General features: G+C 36.4%; 1 protein-coding gene across 1 annotated transcript in view; it reads right to left on the minus strand.

Annotated features, from left to right (window-relative positions):
• POLR3A (polymerase (RNA) III (DNA directed) polypeptide A, 155kDa) overlaps nucleotides 1-18,911 on the minus strand; it is a gene marked incomplete at both ends in the record, with an annotated part of 32,099 nt that extends 13,188 nt beyond the window's left edge. The window contains 18 exons of the mRNA XM_010282137.1: nucleotides 840-977; nucleotides 2,322-2,440; nucleotides 3,613-3,724; nucleotides 4,902-5,074; nucleotides 5,362-5,526; nucleotides 7,507-7,645; nucleotides 9,133-9,260; nucleotides 9,951-10,020; nucleotides 11,220-11,360; nucleotides 11,894-12,035; nucleotides 12,747-12,850; nucleotides 13,393-13,529; nucleotides 13,725-13,887; nucleotides 14,830-15,069; nucleotides 15,930-16,084; nucleotides 17,416-17,587; nucleotides 18,113-18,250; nucleotides 18,776-18,911. Of these exons, the coding sequence (XP_010280439.1) occupies nucleotides 840-977; nucleotides 2,322-2,440; nucleotides 3,613-3,724; nucleotides 4,902-5,074; nucleotides 5,362-5,526; nucleotides 7,507-7,645; nucleotides 9,133-9,260; nucleotides 9,951-10,020; nucleotides 11,220-11,360; nucleotides 11,894-12,035; nucleotides 12,747-12,850; nucleotides 13,393-13,529; nucleotides 13,725-13,887; nucleotides 14,830-15,069; nucleotides 15,930-16,084; nucleotides 17,416-17,587; nucleotides 18,113-18,250; nucleotides 18,776-18,911 (2,572 nt within the window). The remainder of the gene's footprint in view (nucleotides 1-839; nucleotides 978-2,321; nucleotides 2,441-3,612; nucleotides 3,725-4,901; nucleotides 5,075-5,361; nucleotides 5,527-7,506; nucleotides 7,646-9,132; nucleotides 9,261-9,950; nucleotides 10,021-11,219; nucleotides 11,361-11,893; nucleotides 12,036-12,746; nucleotides 12,851-13,392; nucleotides 13,530-13,724; nucleotides 13,888-14,829; nucleotides 15,070-15,929; nucleotides 16,085-17,415; nucleotides 17,588-18,112; nucleotides 18,251-18,775) is intronic.
• Nucleotides 18,912-19,176: the final 265 nt, after the last annotated feature.

Genomic DNA, 19,176 nt, shown 5'->3' on the forward strand with positions numbered 1-19,176 from the left:
CTTGTATATACTTACACGCATAAAAACATTATCCTGTTCATTTGAGACAGATGGTCTAATTAGTCACCCACCTCAAAAGGAATTTCAGTTTTTGTATAGTTACTTGCGTATCTCTGAACATGTCCCCAGCCCCATATTATCTTGGCTTTTCTACTGCCTGTTACAATGTGAAGAGGACTATACTTAAAATAATACCTAAATATTTTCACCGAAGTGTTACGACTGCTCATAATAGCAAGAAGCTTTGTTGGAGGGACATTTGTTTTCACATGAGAGACTGCCAAAGACACTAAAACCTTGCTGAACTTTAAGTCCAGGTCTACGTGGCCAAGGGGCCTGTTACTTAAAGAGGACAGATACTGAAAGGGAGCTTTAGCCATATTTCTGTCATCCAGACTATCTTTTTTTTAAATAACCCAAACCAAGGAGTTGTTTTCTGTTTCTCATTGTTGAAACACGGTATCTGAAAAAGCACTTACAACTCAAACTTATGTTATAATGTATGGACAAAGCTTCCATCATTCACATGGGTTTTAGGACATACACTACACAGAAAGCAGTCCTCAGTAACTCCACAGAACAAGGGCTTTTATCACTCATATTCAAGCTGAATACAAGCATGTTACTGCAACACCGCCTGAGGTCTCATTTACAAACCTCACGTCTACTGGAGAGTAGAGCAGTATCATGTATTCCACAGTATAAATTACTCTGTTATATTGAAAACAAACATGGACACATAATGTATGCACTTTTCCCCCACCCCTCACCTCAATATGCACTTAAGACATATCATCCTTCTTCAAGACCGACCAAACCCCCAGCCCACTGGCAGTTACCTGCATATATCCAGTTTCGGCTGTTTTTACAGCTGTGTCAACCAGACCTTCTCGACCAGCCATTGTATGAAAAAAAAATTCAGTGGGAGTCAACCCAGAATAGAAGCTATTAGCAACAAAGCCTTTTGCTGCTGGGAGCTACAGAGAAGAGGGGGGGAAAAAAAAGGTTAAAATTCAACATACATCCTGTATGCATGTTACAGAAAAACACGTTCTAGGTCACCTAAATTCTTTCAGATAGTTAGCCAATACATACACAAACACAGAGGAATCATCTCAGCTGCATTTAACTTTGAAGTTCAATGTTTGTATTGTAGATCTGAATAAAGGCTTCAAAACCACTGCCTAGTTCTTCCAAACTAATCTAACAGACTTTCTTTCTCCTTCTACAAGCCTTGTCATGCTTCTAGCCAGTCCTTGCAAACACTACAGCAATTTCTAACACTTTGGCCTCCCTTAAAGTTGCAAATGGTATGTACATAACTAATCTTTCAAATGGTTTGCTCTTACCTCTAAGAAGAGTTCTTGCCAACAAACTTTAAGCAGGCATCTCTTTAAATCAAATAAAACCAAACTGCTTCCATGATCACATAAAACAATGTATAGGATACAAAGAGGTTCATCTTAGAAGATAATTTTTTGCTGTTATTTAATAGATAGCGCTTCCTAAATCAGTAAAAAAAAGCTAGAGTTGAAATTTAACTTTTTCCTTCTCATCTAAATAATGAATTATTTTTTGTTCTTTAATTTATTCAGGAAGGAAAAGCTTTTATGTTACAGAACTCAGAAGCTGAAATTTGGGCACTTAGTGACTAATGCAAGTGTCATGGCTACGATCTGACACTTGAGTTATCTAACTAAAACACTAACAAGATTGATGGCTAGTACCTAGAACCTTCTCTACTGATCATTAGATTTCAGTTAGCAGTTTTAGAATAAAATGAATCCCACTGAATTGTATTAACAAGTGCATGATATGCTTTATCACCTCATGTAGAACAGTACACAAACACGGAACATTCAGATTAGTCCATAGTATCTATCCTTGTGGAGAAAGAAAAAAAAAACAAACAACAGACTCCAGAATGGCTTATCTGGCATGTTGCACCTGTCTAAAGATACCAACACACACCCAGCTGTTGTACTTAAAAGTATTAGTCTGGTGAAACAGAACGCAAGACTTAAATTATTTTTAGGACTCTCAAGAGAACCAAAAATATATCATCAGACTTACTTTAATCGTACTAAATTAGAAAGGTCTAAGCAAGGCTTAGCTGTAAAAATTCAAGCTAACTAGACATCCTATGGCAGTTTACAACACTACTGTTAACTCTCAAATCACATCCAAAATACTTCATGTTCACGGTATGTGATCCTTTTCCTTCATCATGTCATATCAGCACATCCTGTGTCCTTCTTAAAATGGATTAAGGCAACTTGTTTCATTTTTCTTTACAGCGTATTGCAAACATACCGAATTACCTTAGAATGCTTCTCAAAGTGAGGCAAGGATCTGTTCTCAAATCCATCAGGCACTCGGGACCCACTAATAGCCTGCTGACCTACACAAGCAATCATCTGGGATATATTAATGAAGGAGCCTGAAAAAAAGAAAAAAACAAAACATCTTGCTCACAAATATCAGTGCTCCTCTGATGACTCAGCTGCCTCCACTCCTAGGAAGATCTGTTATTTAGCTTCATAATTCATCAAAAATGCATTTAGAATTGCAACAGTTAAAGAAGCTTTTCTGTTACTTGTCCTGTTCATTTCAGCATTTAAGCAGAAACTGGTAACTAAGTCTACAATATAACTAACAACTCCTTTCAAAATTTTTTTCTTTGGATCATAGACATTCAGGCCACCACTGTCTGAATACGGTCCTTATACTATCCTGTTTTTTATTTTGGATTGTGTTTTATACTTGTTTTATACTTTTGGACTTGATGATCTTGAAGGTCCTTTCCAACCTTAGTGATTCTGTGATTATACAAGCCATGATTCTAACCTATGTATTTTCCTTCACAATTGCTTCAATAAACATATTTTAACGATATATTTTAAAAAAGGTTCAGTGTCTAACAAGAATTCCAGAACAATTTGAGTCCCAGAGAATTAAGTCACTAACTCAGAGGTTTTATTTACTGAACATGTTTGCAAACAATGGCTGCCACCCCCCAAAATTATACACTTAATATATTCTTCTTAGATTTCAGTATTTCTTTAGAAATACAAAACGTCACCCTGAGGCTTTCCACAATTTATTAGAGACAAGTAAATAAAAGCAAAGTGTCAAGTGATTTCTTCAAATTGTCACAGAAAACAAATGAAAGTTCAGACAAGAATTTGAGTATAAAACAAATATTTGGCACACAGGTGGTTCTTCAGAAATAAAGCAGTGAAGATGGCTGAAATATTAGTTCCAATTCTTGTTGGTTGATTTTTGTATGTGATATAGATACTTCCAAGTCAGAAATGCAATTGAAAGCTTTTTACTGATGAATTAATTCAAGTTTTAAGAACATCTTAAGTTCAAATAAGATGTTTTTCAATTTGTACTAAAAATGTAAAGATACAAAAACTAGCACATGAGCTTGATTTTAATTAATTATACCCAACCTGTACTTGCTGAGAGGATTCAGGTCGAACCTATAGAAGACAAATTCAATACTTGCACAACTGACTGCATAAAACAAACTATAAACACAGAACAAGTAATTCTGAGAACAGTGATGGAGCAAGCAATCTACTTCGAAAGCGTAGCTATCCATACCTTTAGAACCACAGAGAGCCATGATAAGGGGACTGTTGCTCTTGTCCAGTTCTCTGAGACAGGCACTGCCAGCATGATCTCTGATAACAGAGAGTTCTTTAAGGATTAAGGCCTGAAATCCAAGATTCCAAAGATTCATCAGTCATTAAAAACACCATACATCAACAATCCTCTATCACTTGCCAGCAATACCTTCAGTAGTCAAAGGAAATTCAGAATAAAGAGAGAGAAACCTAGACATTGCTTCGGGTAAAACAAGTTTAAATTTTAACTTGCATAACTTTCCAGTTTGCTGCACAAAAAGTCTTTGTTGGGATAAGACAGGGGCAGCCAGGGACATGACAATCTCTTTTGTCAGCATCACCAGCTTAAGTTAAATTAAGCATTGAACTAAGCTCTAAGTCTCACTACAATACATAAAACATAACCACCAAAATTTATTTTTGGACTGCTTTCAGAGAGTACAATACCAGTATCTCCAATTGTTAAGAACATATTGTGTTCTTAAGAACAAATGTACCCCCCAAAAAACATTCTAGGACATACACGAGTGTCTGAAGAGACAAAGAATGGAAATCACTGCAAGACACTTCTTTCAGAGTGCCACTTCAAACTCAACAGCTGTGGCAGTATTTCATCGTAGGGTGGGGTTTTCTGGTTGTTTGCGGGTTTTTTGTTTGGTTTTTTGGGTAAAAATTAGACATCGACTATACAAGAAGACAAGCATATAAAACCATTAAAGACAATGAAAAGAGTGTTTGTTCTTCAGCTGACTTCATGTCTGTAAGCTTTTGGGCAACATTGCTCCTCATCAAAATCTTCCCAGAAAAAACAAAAAATCCACCATAACCAAAGTCCACTTAATTTTTGCCCCAGTAAGGTGCAAGGAAACACTTCCATATAAACAGAACTGAAACTAAAGGAATGTTTTGCTTCTTGGATTAGGTTCTTTGCTGTTAGTATTCTTGATTAACTAAGCAAATACTGATAAAACGTAATTAACCCTGTTCCAATTACCCATGTAATCTTATTCTCTTGTTATGTCACTCCAATACACCCAGCCAGAAGAGAGGGAGGATCTCAGTTGTTTAGTATTTAGCTAACATTTTTAGATGCATGCAAACATCTAATGTTAAGTCTAGATAGCCTCAGTTAAAGTTGCATACGTAGGGACCATATTTGCTCATATTTTTGGGTTTCAGAAGAGAACTTTGAACTGCACAATTTACGTGAAGATATTCATGAAGTCTCTAGTCTAAATATATAGAGATTTAAATTAAAACTTTTACCTCTAGTGTCTCTTCTGCAGTACAACCAGGCTGCTGCTGTAGCTTGCCAGTGTTCAGAGCTTCAATATACTCATCACATTTCTTATAGCCAGCATTCAGGAGCTCATACTTAGCTTTTAGCAGGCCCTGCCCAGGGGTTACATCACCAATTCCAATTGAAAAGCCACGATTAGCTATTTTCAAAAATAAATAAATAAAATAATATTAATAGCTCAATCTCATATAGAGAAAACAGAAATTAAAACCAGGAAACATTATCAACGGGAAATTTATTTTTATCTCCCATTATGTGACCATCATAAGCACAATCGGTTGTTTTGCTGCTTCTGTCAGCTGCACAACTAGCTGATTTTTTTCAAACATAGTAGATCATGCTTGGAGGAAAAGACTGACTTGATTGTTTTGTATTTCTGCTTTAAGATACTATTTTCCAAGGAAATGTACTTCCTCCATTACTTACAAAGATAGACGGGAGCAAGTCTGGCTAGTCGTGACATGGCATCTGCAGCTTCTACCTGTCCCCAGTCTCTCAGCAAGATATAGAAGATGTTGTTCTTGGATCCTGAACCTAAGGTCCCTTTGTCCATACTTCCACTCATTAATTCACTGTTTTGAATTGTGACATCTAGAAATAAAAAGGCAAAAAGAATTATCATTTTTCTAAAACGTAACCTAAACTCTAGTATTCAGTTATGAAGTAAGTTATTAAATAAAAGCTCTGTTCACGAAAAGAACAAAACCCAAAGACATACATTTAATGTATCTGCTGAGGTGTGTGAGTATGTATGTAGGGGGAGCAGCCTACAATGTGACCTTATCAACTTAAGCTAAAATGTATTTCCCTTCCTCCTTAGAGAGGTAAATGTATCCAATTTAAGACTTGTGAGAAACATTATGAATAACCTTTTTTGTTAGAAATCTAAAAAAAACCCCAAACTTTGCTTCATTAATCAGAATAAAGTCTTCAATCAATCTTATGTGTCCAGAAATGAAGTCCCCAATCATGCATAATAAACTAAAGCAACAAAATTAAAAAGTTATCTTACTCAAAGATTCTAATACTCAATTCAACTCAATCACCTCTGAAGGCACGGCTTAAGTTTAAAAGACACACTGGACTCAGATATCTCTTTAATTACAAGCATATCATGAAGACATGTCTCTTGCCTGTAGGCCTATACACATTGCCTCTTTTAGATGACTTCCTTTTACTTCATCAGGAACCTTCCATTTCAGGCACTGAATCTTCCTTATAAGCTTTAGCTTTTAAACAATTAAAAAGTATCTTTTGTACGTGAACTTTAGACATTTTTTATGAGAGCAGCACGATATATGTTCATTCTCAACTTCATTATGCATCTTTCAAAGAAGAACTGGCATATGTAAATGGATCCAATTTAATCATTTTATGCAGAATAATGTAGGTATTTCCACACTGTACTCCATGCTCAATAAAATGTGAATTTAGGTAATCATCTTCTTGAACCAGAAGTCACTGCTCTATCACTTATTATACACGATCAAAATACGATACCAGGGTTTCTTAAGACTTTGGAGAATTTGCAGAAAAATTTTCTGAAGAAAATTAGCGTTGCTTCAGAAATTAATTTTTCAGAGAACTGAACAGAGCCACCAATGAAATCCAAAAGTTTTCTGCATCATCTGCTACTGTCTAACTCAGAAAATGGAAATTCTTCCCATGCTTCCTAAAATGAAAAGACAGTGGAGCAAAGAAAATGATCTATGTTCACACCCATGAACATGAGCTTGATTGTTCACAAGTGTGAACAGGATTGCTTTGTTGCCTTTCACCCCACATTCCTTAGAGGTTGAAAAAAAGATTGTACCACCATGTTTATAACCAACTTCACAACCACGGCATGGTCCTACCTTCTAAGTAACTCAGAGTCTGCTGTAGAGGGGATTTGAGTCCTAACTGGTAAATTCTTTCTCACATCAACATTACAGGACAGAATTACTGTAAATCAGTGACTCCTCCCTAGGTTCCTTAACTCACACTTCTGAGCTGCAAAGAGCCAAGCTAACCCTGCCTGCTCAAGTTCTTTTCCAGCTATTATCACATGAATGTTAAATTAATAATAAGCAAAGCTTTTATCCTACAGCCTCTTCAAGCCTGATGCTTTGCATTCCATCTGGCACTGACTTCCCTAACTGGAAGGCTACAAACGTTTGGATATCCTAGGGATTCCTACCTCCCCTACATATCCTAAGTCCTTTCACTGACTTCTAATCCCTGTATTACTACCCTCACTTAAGAAAATATTTTTTTCCGTTTTCCCTCTGCACAACAACTTCCTAAGCTTCTTTGCTTTTACCTCTCTCTCAACTTCAAATACTACGTTAGTATCACGACAAGCATCATATAAAAGCGTTATTACAAGAAAACACCTAGGTCTTTTCTTTGGTGTTCAGCATGACTTCAACTTTTGAGAAAAACTGCATGATTTTATTTGTCGTTTCAAGAATACTTATGCGAAGTACTGCTTTAAGTCCTACAGTGAGTTCAACAACAACAAACTCGACAAAACAATAGCTACAATTTCTTGCAAGATTTCCAAAACACAGCTTTAGAAACGTCACTCACAGGAATCATTGTAACACAGGTCTTCCCCTTTGCCACAATACTGTTTGCCCTTGGTTCGTAGATTGGCTTTCACAGGACAATCATCACTGGGTTTGAGAATGAGGCTGAAAATCTGTTTTCCTGTCCAAAGTGTTACAGGCTTAGAAACAAAAGGACAAGAATTAGGATTACAGAGTTTATGTTACAACTACAGTAAAACAGCAAGCAAGAATTTAGTTGTAAAATTGTTTTCTATACAGAACCTTTTTCTATACTGAACTATAAAGTCCAGTAGCATTCCTTTGAATAGGGAAGTATTATGCACTTCTACAGATATAAAAATGCTGACTGATGAATGGTTATACTTTACATAAGGATATGTGCATGCATTTAGAGTAACATGCTCTATTGTTCCCTCTTACTGTCATGTTTCCCTTTCTGATTAGAGAAGTTAAAAAAAAGCGGCTGCTGCTGTCATTTTGTTTCTCAAAAAGGCTGCAACATTTATAATTCCTTCTTTACGTAGTGCCTTTGGTTTAAATTTTTAGGAAGTTAAACATTCATAGTTATGTACTCCTCTCAACCATAGTTAAATCTAAGTAACTGTCACAGCTAGTGCTGAAATGATTCATTTGGAGTGACAGAAGCAGTCCAAGAATTACTGCTCTTGGCAATTAGCAGAAGTTCATATAAATTTATAAAATTCACATTAGAATTAGCCTATAAATGCTCCGACCTTGCTTTAAATTAGTATTATTCATTGGTATTTCAATTGCACTTCCTGAATTTCCCCTATTATTGCACTTACTATTTTGAAATTAAATAAAAGGTATAAAAAAAAATATACGCCAATACTTAGTGAGTATTTAACAAATTTGAAAATGTGTTGCTCTCTCCAAACAATACTGTTTGCCTCAGACACAAAATTAATCAAATACAGGCACCCTCACAATTATGTGAATAAAGGCTTAACAGATGCTAATCTAATAAATGATACCTAGCTCTCTTCAAAGTTTGTGACAAATACACAAATACTCTGTCCTTCATAATAAATATTTTGTGTTCATCATCTGCCAAAAAAAAAAAAACAACCCTAAAGCAAACAAACAAATCACATAGCACTCAACCTCTTTAACACATTGCCAGGTTAACAACTAAAGCATACTATTTCCCAGGTTTAGCATCTCCTAAATTTGGGATACTGAAACCTAGAACTGTTGAGCATTTCAGGACATTACTTGAGGGTGCCCAAGGAATAACACTGTTTCTCGACTTAGCCCTGTATTAGTCTGCGCAGCTAGTAACAGTGAGGTTACCAAGATCAATGTATCTTCTATTGACCACTAACAGCCAAGTGGTCTGCCTCACAGTAGCAGCGTAGCAGCAAAGCTACGTTTGAAACCTGAAGGAACCTTGCATCTGGACTGCACCACGCAAGGTTGACTCTGTTCAGCATCATCAAACAACTTCTGCGTAGCTTTGACCCCGAGTTCTGATCCTTGCACTTTACACTTCACAAATACAAAAATCTCATACAAAACTGTCACAGAAAACAAGAACTGTCTCTGCTGAGAACATCACCATGAGTCAAGAACACACAACAGAGAAAGTCTTAGTAACATTAAAAAAAAAAACAGTTTGACACACCTTCAGAATTGCTGGAGGTGGAAGACGAACTTTAATCTTTTCATCCTTGCCAACCAGGATAGAAGCAATAATTTGACAGGCTTTGGCTCGATCAAAAAAGGTATCTTTCAATGTAAGAAGATAGGCACCTAGAATGTAGAAAATTATTAATCTGACAGACTAAAATGGGATTAAATTTAAAAGCTATTGCATATTCAATATCAATTATTCCACTCTAATACTAGTTACCTACTCACTATTATAATAGTTTAGACTGCTTCAGTTCTAAATCTTTTCCAGAATATTTTTTTTAATTGCTCCACATTCAAATTTCTAAAAATTAAAACCAGTGCATTTCTATAATCTATTCTCTCTCAGACTCTATCCCATAGGTAAAAATAAGGCCTTGGCATTAATTTTTCGCGTACTTTCTTCCTGATAGTCATTGGACATTTCCCAAAGAATTAAGGAAACTTTAAGGTACTTACTGTAGGTTAAAACTAATTTTTGACTAATGAATTCAACTCTTCTACCATAATTATAAGCAGATTACATTGCCTAATGTGTACAAAGATCCCAAACATTCATTTTCTGTGTTGGAGAAACACTGCAAAACATATGCAAGTGTAATAATTGCACCTAAAAAGACAGACATTATCAGAAGATATTCCGAGGATGTCATTTTACGTCAGACTAACAATGGCCTTACTTTCATGTCACTTTGACTTGTCAAAGAGAAATTTTTTAATTAATACAGAAAAATTCTGGAGAAGAGGGAAGTGGTTCTGAAGGAACAACTGTTAAAACCACACAGCTCTAAAATTAGCTTATATACTCACCTGTGAGGAAATCCTGAATAGCAGCAATGAGAGGTTCTCCATTTCTTGGCGTTACCAAGTTTGCTTTAGTCTATGATGCAAGAAACAAAAAAATTACACATTTGAAGATACTGATATTCCATTTATTATTCAAAAGGAAACCTTCCATTTAAGACAGTTATTTTAGTAAAAACAGTAAAAAGATAGAAAAAAAATGAACTGGAAGTTTCAGTTCACTACAGTCCATGCAAATCTATTGACAGTTAAGGAATAATTTGGGAACAGTTAGTGGAAATTACATATGCTGTTTCATAAGCATAAGTTGCAATTAACTTGATCTGTTTGCTAGGTTACTGTTCAAATGGGACAGGGAAAGGAAGACAAGCTAGCTTGAAGAACCTGAGAGAGGACAAAAGAGGTTATGCTCACTACAGGGAGCTAGTGAAATATTCCAAGTTGTGTGGTCCCTACTGGTATGTAATAATCAAGCCAGCAACTTCCACTAGCCCCATTTTCTTACGCGTTACTCAGACTACTGCTCCAGTTAATGACCTGTGCAGCACAGTTTTGCCTGAACTGTTCACAGGCCCACAGAAACATGAATCACACACTTTTGGCAGCTTTCTTTTCAAGCACCCAAACCAGTTCAGCAAGCCAATACAAACTGGAGCCAACAGTTGTGTTGGTACGTCTGAAGTAGCGGTGGCATTCAGTCACTCTGAAGGAGCAAAGTACTGGAAAACCCTCAGATTGTTGCTACTGACTCTACTTTCACACCACAGATCAATGCCTCCAACCATCAGATGCCTCTTTATCTACACTCCCTTCTCCTTTTTCTCCCCCTGCCCTAAAAGCCTACAGTCTCCTGCCTTCTCTGGTAAACTGCCTTCTCCAGTACAAGAACACCATTGCGGCCTCATTTCCCATTGGTCTGCCTGCCTCCAACTGCAGACCAGAAAGTAAAGCTCTGTTTGGTAACAGAGCCATCCTATTTTGGATGGTAGCAAACGCCAAGGACAGTCAGGCAGAAACATACTAATGATACTTACTTACTTAAAACCACTGAATCTTCCACGGATGCTAAATATAAGTCTATTAGACTACTATTGTGTTAACAGCGCTAATTTATTCTAAATTTCCTTTTGCAGAGTTTTCAGGTAGCTTCACAGTCACATATTATCCATACCCAGGAGTATTAACAGTATTTCAGATTTCACATCCAAATTAAGAAATACAGGGCTCAGCCCATCTGCCACCAGCAAAATCCCAACCCCAACATTATCTACACACCCCCATTAAAACAAGTGCTTCTGCTTTTGCTTCTTCTGTCTGAGGAAGGTGAAGGTTCATCTCATCTCCATCAAAGTCTGCATTGTATGGTGTGCACACACACTCATTAAATCTGAATGTCCTGTGAGGTTTTACTCTAGCCTGGGAAAAAAAAAAAGAGGAAAAAAACACAAGTGATGCACATGCAGTCAAGCATGCTAAAAGATGAAAAGCCATGCCCGAGTGCTTCCCTGTAGGCTTTACCCTTTTTATTACAGACATGAGTCAAACTTTCTGATTACAGGATTTAACTCAATTAGGAACTGACAAAATCTGTACTCAGGTTATATTATACAAATGTTGCAATAGATTCCATTATGAAGAATTTATACAAAGCAGAGAATACAGGATGCTTTGTAGAGATCACATAAACTGTACAGAAATGAAATGCTCACACAAGAACAAATACCAGGGTCATTTAAGGCTATTAACAGAATTCCCCAGACAGCATACTGCCCTGTTACACATCAATTCCTATGCAAAAGCACAACCGCCCTGTATTCATGCTCATCCTCACATAGCGTTTCAGAACCAGCTGTTTATTTTTGTGTGTGTAAGAGATAAACACCAGCAAAGGTAAATCACCCAATATTCGGGGATGCACTACCTGTACGTTAGGCTGTGTGTGCACTTACAATGTGAGCCATGATGCTCAGCTTATGAAGAGATGGTTGTCGATTGAACAGGACTATGTCACCATCTATAAGATGGCGCTCCACGATATCACCAAACTTCAACTCCTGGGCCATCTTTTCTCGGTTTCCATATTTCAAAAATCTTAGAGTAACACATAACAATGGAGTCAGAAGAAATCAAGTCAGAAAGATGTAAAGAAAATTGAAAATAAATTCTGTGTTTATAATGCAAGTTTTTGCATTAAATGTTGGAGTATTTGTATTACAGTAAATAGAAGACAAAACTGGTGTGGATCGCATCATTAAACATCAGCCCTGCTGTTATTTTAAATAGTGAATCTATTTGTGACATTAGTTAACAAGGCTACAGTTATTAGTACAAGTACGAAAAAAGTCTATTTATAAAAATAAAGAATTTATTTCAATAGTATCAGGCAGTATAGTATGCTGTACTCAGATACTATCACTTCTTACTACCCAGAAACGGACTGCAGATTAGCTCTCCCATGAAAACACGACAGTATAACACGCACAAAACTGCCTATTTCCATTTATCACTGTACTACACCTGCTATTCCAAATAAGAGATACTCGGTCATAAAAAAAAAATAAATCTAATTGCAGTTCCCCATCATTAGTATGTACACTTAAGTTTAAATCCAACAGATTATCTCCTGAGGTTTGGTGTGTAATTTCTTTTTAGACAATGACAATTTTTTCGTTACTGCCCTTTAGGAAAGATTCTAAAAATAAATTTTAATCCCTGTAGATATAGCTGTTTTCACATAGCATTAAGAACAAGTTGATGACATAAAAACTGAATCAAAAAGTGAATCACAGATAAGCATGATACCTTTTCATCTGCGTGTGCCTTTGCTGTATGAAGTTGGCTCCAGGATGAACATCAGGACCATTACGGACAAGTTTCCTCATAAAATTAATATTTGCTTTGTTCACCTGTTGCATAAAGACTTCAATCAGAAACAAATGAAACATGTTTCAGGACCCTGTTTTTGCTGGTGGCCTCTGTGTTCTCAAATTTTAGGCTCAACTGACAATTCCCCTCACAGCCTCCAGCTGCTGAAAGGAAGAGGCAGGAGGGAACAGAGGAGGAAAATGTAAGCCAATCTTAGAGCAGAACGTCAGAGTGAAATTAAATTAAAAATCTGGGAAGTACATTCAGAAATAAAAATACCTAAGCACTCCTTGGACAGATACACCAAACATACAGAGCTATGCAGAGTTGAAAAAATATCAAGCAAAACTCTTCTCTTGATATGTCACTCCTTACACCATATGCCTTCACAGAACTTGGATGTATCCGATACTATAACATTCATCTGAAAGAAGCAGCAGAACTGGCAAAGCGTCACTGAATGACATTTTGAACATAAAAGCAATACATTCATTCCCTTTTATAATAAGGCTACAAAGAAGGACAACACTGATTCCTGTTTAACAAAAAGGCATTGAAAACGTTTTGATTCTACACTACTTACCTTTTCGGGAAAAGTTAGTATTTTAGCAACATGAATAGGCACTGCTACTTCATCTATTCTTAAGTTAGGATCAGGTGAAATGACTGTTCTGCCAGAGAAATCCACTCGCTTTCCAGACAGATTGCCTCTAAACCGACCTAGCAAAATAAGCAAGTGAAAACTCTTTCATGTTGAAGTTGTTTTCAAAATATTATCTGTTAAGACAGCACATCAGTACATATTTCAAGGTACATTACTGAAACGCAACACAACAGTGGCAGAGAGATGTTTTGGAATAGCAAATGTGTGTTGCTTAATTAAAAAAAGAATTAAAAACAACGTTCTAGACAAACCTTGCTTTCCCTTAAGTCTCTGAACAAAACCTCTGGTCCATTTTTTAGGTGCCATGTTGAGAGGAATTCCTGACAGTTCACTGTTAATGTACAGGGCACACTGCAGTTGAAGAAAGTCCCAGTCTTCCATAATCATCTGTGTTTTGGCTCCTGATATCCTATGCTAAACAAAATAGTCATCCAGTTCAGAAAATAAAGATAATAACACATATTAAACTAGCAAAGAATTTTTCTGATATTACTACACCACTTCTTTCAAAAACAATGTTAAAAAAATCTTCATACACATTAGAATGAAAAAGGGGAGATAACTTTATAACAGGATGCATATTGTTATAGCATAAGGCAATATGCGTGAAAACACAGCAAAAAATTTCTTTTGACTAGCACCAGCTTTGGACAAATGCTCACAAAACTACGTATTTATTTAAAATGTGTTTTTCCACTGAAGCCACTGAAGTTAAGCTAATATAATAGCTAGGAAAATAGCCAGTAGTTAACAATTTTTCAATCACGGGACAGTTAGTGCTGACTTGATTTTGTTTTCCCGACAAAAAAAACCCCACAGTTTTGAAAAGCATGAAAAGTACCAATCTGGTAGAACTATTCTTGTAAACAAAGGATAAATTAACCAAATTCACATCTAGTCTCCATTTGATAACCATGCTAATTGAAACCTGATTTCAGTGGAATAAAGGACAAAGATATAGTAAAAGAAAAGGAAAGTTTACATGACAAAAACCCAAAAAACCCAATAGGTATAATGTTTTCATTTTAAGTGACCACTCAAAAAGTGTCATAGTCACAGTGGGGGCGGGGGGCAACAATGAGACCAGTTTACGGACCAGAACTCAAATGAAAAAACATTTCCCATGATCCAGCAGCAGACCTTCAGTAGGTCCTACACTGCAAGCAGCCAGTCAGCCAGCTCCATTTGAAACAAGTTTCTCCATTTTTTTCAATAAAATGCCAAACAACATAGCAGTACAGTACAGACTGATTGCTAGATTGTAAGCAGTAAGACAACTAAAACCACTTGCTATATTAAAATCTAACCAGATCTTTTTGAAGGCAGCAGTCTCTGAGAGTTTGTAGGATTACTCACCTTTTTTATTACATCATTGAGGAAAATGATCTCCGTCAGTTTCATTGTTAAGTCATCTTCGTTGGTGCCAGACTTCAAGTCACTCACAACAGAGGGTCTGATACACAGCGGAGGCACCAAGAGTCGTGTGAGGATCAAATCTGAAGGTTTGCCCGCTTCTGGGTTCATTAGAAGCAGAGGAATGTCTTCTGCTGGGATTCTTTTAAAGAGGTTCAATACTACTAACGGATTCAAGTTTTCCTACAAAATCCATTGGAGAATGGGGAGAGCAAGCCATCATGTGACAGTTTCAGTGATTCCCTCCTCCCCTCATTTACTGATTGTTCAAAAATGAAGTATTTTAAAAAGATAAATAGGTAAGAACTATTAATTTAAACAAAACTATGTTTTGTTCTGAACCAATGCTTTTAGCATCTCAGGTACTAACTTGCTGTTTTCTTTCTTTTTGTCCTTACACATCAGTGTTTACTGCTCATGACATTATTGGGTTTTTTTCTTTAAACAGTTAACAAGAGTATTTCATAGTTACTTATCAAAGCATCTCAATAAACCTCTTAAAATAAACTTAGAGTACATTGTATTCATTTTGTTAGTAGGAACTCACATAAATTACAGTACTCTCCAGACTTTTTTTTTTTAATTTGTTTCTTTCTTCTTAGTACAGCTACTGCTGTAGTGTAGGAAACTCCAGGGTTTTTTTACTTTTTCTGTCTAAATATGTACCCCAGAATCTTCCCAGCTTTCAAAGAGCAGAAGGAAACAAAACTGCATGCAATGCAAAGCCGAATCAAACAAAAACATTAGATAATGAAGTCTCCTCTCTCCTTCTCAAGTTCTTCTGAAGGAAAAAAAAAAATGTGTATTGTAATGATCTCAGAGTTACAGTAAATCTACATGTAACACAGAGCTTCTATGGGCCTTTCTTACTTCTAGCTTGTGGAAGTTTCATACACCAAGAGCATCTCCCTTCTTTACGGTGTCTTTTGGTATACACAAATCTTGGATCACCACGAGGCTTAAGCTGCTACAATGAAAATCTTTGAGGAGTTTTATTTCAAGCACAACAACTAACAGAAAATTTAAGTCATAATAAAATTCACCTGAGCTCTTCCCAGTAAGGGTTCTACTTCTTTGTTATGTTCTATGGCAGTTTCAAAGGACTGGAGAAAAGTAGATACTATTGGATCTACCACTTTCTTATTGGTCTTGTACTTTTCATGTATTATTTTCAACAAACCACACTTCTTGACAGTTCCTGCAAGCAAATAAATGTAGGGGTTTTTTTCAGACAACAAAAACACCAAGCAAACAAACTAACAAACCACATGCCAAAACTTAAAACAAGTAAGCTACAGTTCCAAAACTGGTTAAAGCTTCAGTGAACACAAGAATAAAATAAAACTGTATCAGCTTTATTAACCAGTTTCTTAAATTCACAAAACACAAAGAGGACAATCAGGGCATGTCTCCTGCTGGCTTGCTGTGCCTAAGTCATGGTGCAGCTTCTGGAGCTGAAAGCAGGTGGTTTAGCCCACACTTTAACTCAGCTTCCCCACAATCACAGCAGATTTTTTTTTTTTTTTTTAAAGTAGTTCTTAGACTAAAAACAGGACTAAGATGTGCCATTTATGTATCATTCCACTATCCTGTAAAGTAGTTTTGGAAGTGACCTGTAAGAAGAATCGGACAACTATTTTCACACCATGCAGGTAACATTATTCATAAAACTTCCACAGACTAGTATAAGTGCTTTCCAAACTCAATTATTTTTACTGAAATATACTGATCTACTTAATTTTGTAAATGCCTATTGATTGTACCCCCTATATGTATATGGGGCACTTACAATGAAGCAGCTTGCTTACTATTTATTCAGGCTGTTGATCGTTACAACAAAAAGCCCACAATTTTCATCAGTTAAAAAAGTAAAATTTAAAGTTATGAATTAACCATCCACTATGAATCTGTAATGCTGCAAGTCTTTTAACAGCAGTATCACTTGATCTGAGTACATGAAGAAAAAAATAAGTATTTTGAAAACAAATGTGAAATCTATTAGGATACTCTGCCCTGAGGAACAAACTCCAGTGTCACCCAAGATCATCACAGCTCACATACTGCCAAACTGCAGGGCATACCTTTCTAGAGGACAACACACAGCTAATATTAAGAAAGATAATTTAATATAATAATGAACAATGACGTTCAAACAACATTGAAGTCTACAAATGCTTCTATGCTAAGGTATTGATCACTGACAATAGCTCCCAGTATTTTTAAAAACATGTTAAACAGGGTGGGTTTTTTTCCTATTATTCAAGTATCAAGTATTGTTTACTGCTATGAAGAGACACATGAAACAAAACCAGCAACTAGGACAATGTCTCTATCCACATAAATGAGATGTAAGCAAGCGCATGCTTGATGTTAAGAATGCAATTACCTGATTCTTAATAAAAGCCAGAGAGACTACCCTCTAACTGTGGAATGAACAGGGATATTCAAGATTTTGATGCCTATCACAGCTGCCGACGTAAAAACCATCACAGTACATGACTATCGCTAACTGCTACTGCCAATACTCACCATTAAAGGCACCACAGTACGGACAAGTGTTTTTCTTTCGGCACTTTTCAGACACTTTCTTTTTTAGCCCTCTTTTCTGAAGATATGTAAGGCCAGGTCGCTTCAGGTAATCCAAAAATTGTTTTTTTTCTTCCACTGACAGCATGATACGGCAGCAGGTTTTGCAGATCATCTTGAACGTAAACACATATAAACACAGTTGTTTAACAGACACATGCAGAGTTGTAACATCTACTATAACTTACATTCTTCAACAGAGGGCAGTTTTTTTAATGAAATACAATGGTCTTGTTGAAAGACCAATTCATATGCTGTAATAAACAAAAAAAAGGACACGGAAAAAAAAGAGTCAGTGAGGGAAATTCTTATCTAAGCTCTGCAGGATCTTAAAAAATCCATATAAAGCAAACAGAGCTTTGGTTTACTGGGGTGTCCTAACCCGCAAGTTACACTGCATACATTTAATTCGAACTACTACAGAAAAATAATGGATTAAATTAATCAGTCTGAGATTGTATAAAGTAAAATGGGTGTATTTACGTGACTAGGACTGGCATTTAAATACATTTATTCTACAAAACGTAAGACGCATAAAGATAAAATTTATGGTACATCTTTATTTTGGCCTTCCCAATTACTCTTTCAAGCACCATTTTTTCTGAACTACAAACTGATGACAAATCATAATCATGTTTACCTGTAAGATGCCTATCACAGCTTTGAAGTATCCAACATGAAAACATGGCAGTTCTAAGTCAATGTACCCATAATGTCCTAAACAATCAGCTAGATTTTTTCCACAGGTTTCACAAGGACGGTCTTTTTCACTGGTTCCCTTTGGGAGGAGGTGAACACAGACAGAAAAATATTTTAGGTTTAAGCAACTGATTACATAGAAAATACAACAGTCTTAAGCTTGTCAGCTATCCTGACAGCAGACCCACTCCTTTTTCCCAGCATCAGAAGCGCATCAGTAGCACTACATTCACTCCAATCTTTATGAAGAAAAATATCTTTCACACACAGCCCTACTCACAGCAGTGACATTAACTCACAGAGCTCTTGCAACTGACCTACAGCCCATTAAACTACAATAAGGCTTTTTGTAGATGGATGTCTCTGGATCTCCCAAAAACTAGGCAGAAAGAACTTACCTCCTGCATCAAAAGAATGCTTTCCTGAACCATCCAAAAGCATGAAAAAAGTAGCTGCTACTACAGCTAACCAACTATGCAATTGTTGTAAAGACACATTTGCACATATTTTGAATGAGCAGTAAATTGCAATCATCCAAACTTATTTTTAACCACTTTAATTTTACAAAAAGCATTTTGGAAAAAAAAAAGGGGGGGGTTCTCACCATGCGATGGTCAAGTACTCCATACTGCAGTGGAGAGTGATGGTTGTCCTGACTATACAAGTTTTTGCTAACCACCTGAATGTGAGCTTGCTGACGCATCTCCTCTGGAGATTTCATGCCAAAACAAATGTGGCTTCTAGAATGGAAATTTCACATATATGTATACACATATGTATATGCAGAAATACTCAGAACTACCAGCATGCACACACATACGTATTTAAAAGCAATGCAAAGGTGGTGACGTTGATTCATAACATAGCTAAGGCAGGTTCTTTTTGTATAACTACAAATAACAGAGCTGCTTTGCAGTGACTTGATGGTTTCTACCTAGGGGATTTACCGATGTTCTTGGACAACCCCTCAGCTGCTCACACGCAGAGCCACCCACGGGCCCCGCC

The sequence above is a fragment of the Phaethon lepturus genome, unplaced genomic scaffold, assembly GCF_000687285.1.
Source record: "Phaethon lepturus isolate BGI_N335 unplaced genomic scaffold, ASM68728v1 scaffold47192, whole genome shotgun sequence".
NCBI classification, from domain to species: domain Eukaryota; kingdom Metazoa; phylum Chordata; class Aves; order Phaethontiformes; family Phaethontidae; genus Phaethon; species Phaethon lepturus.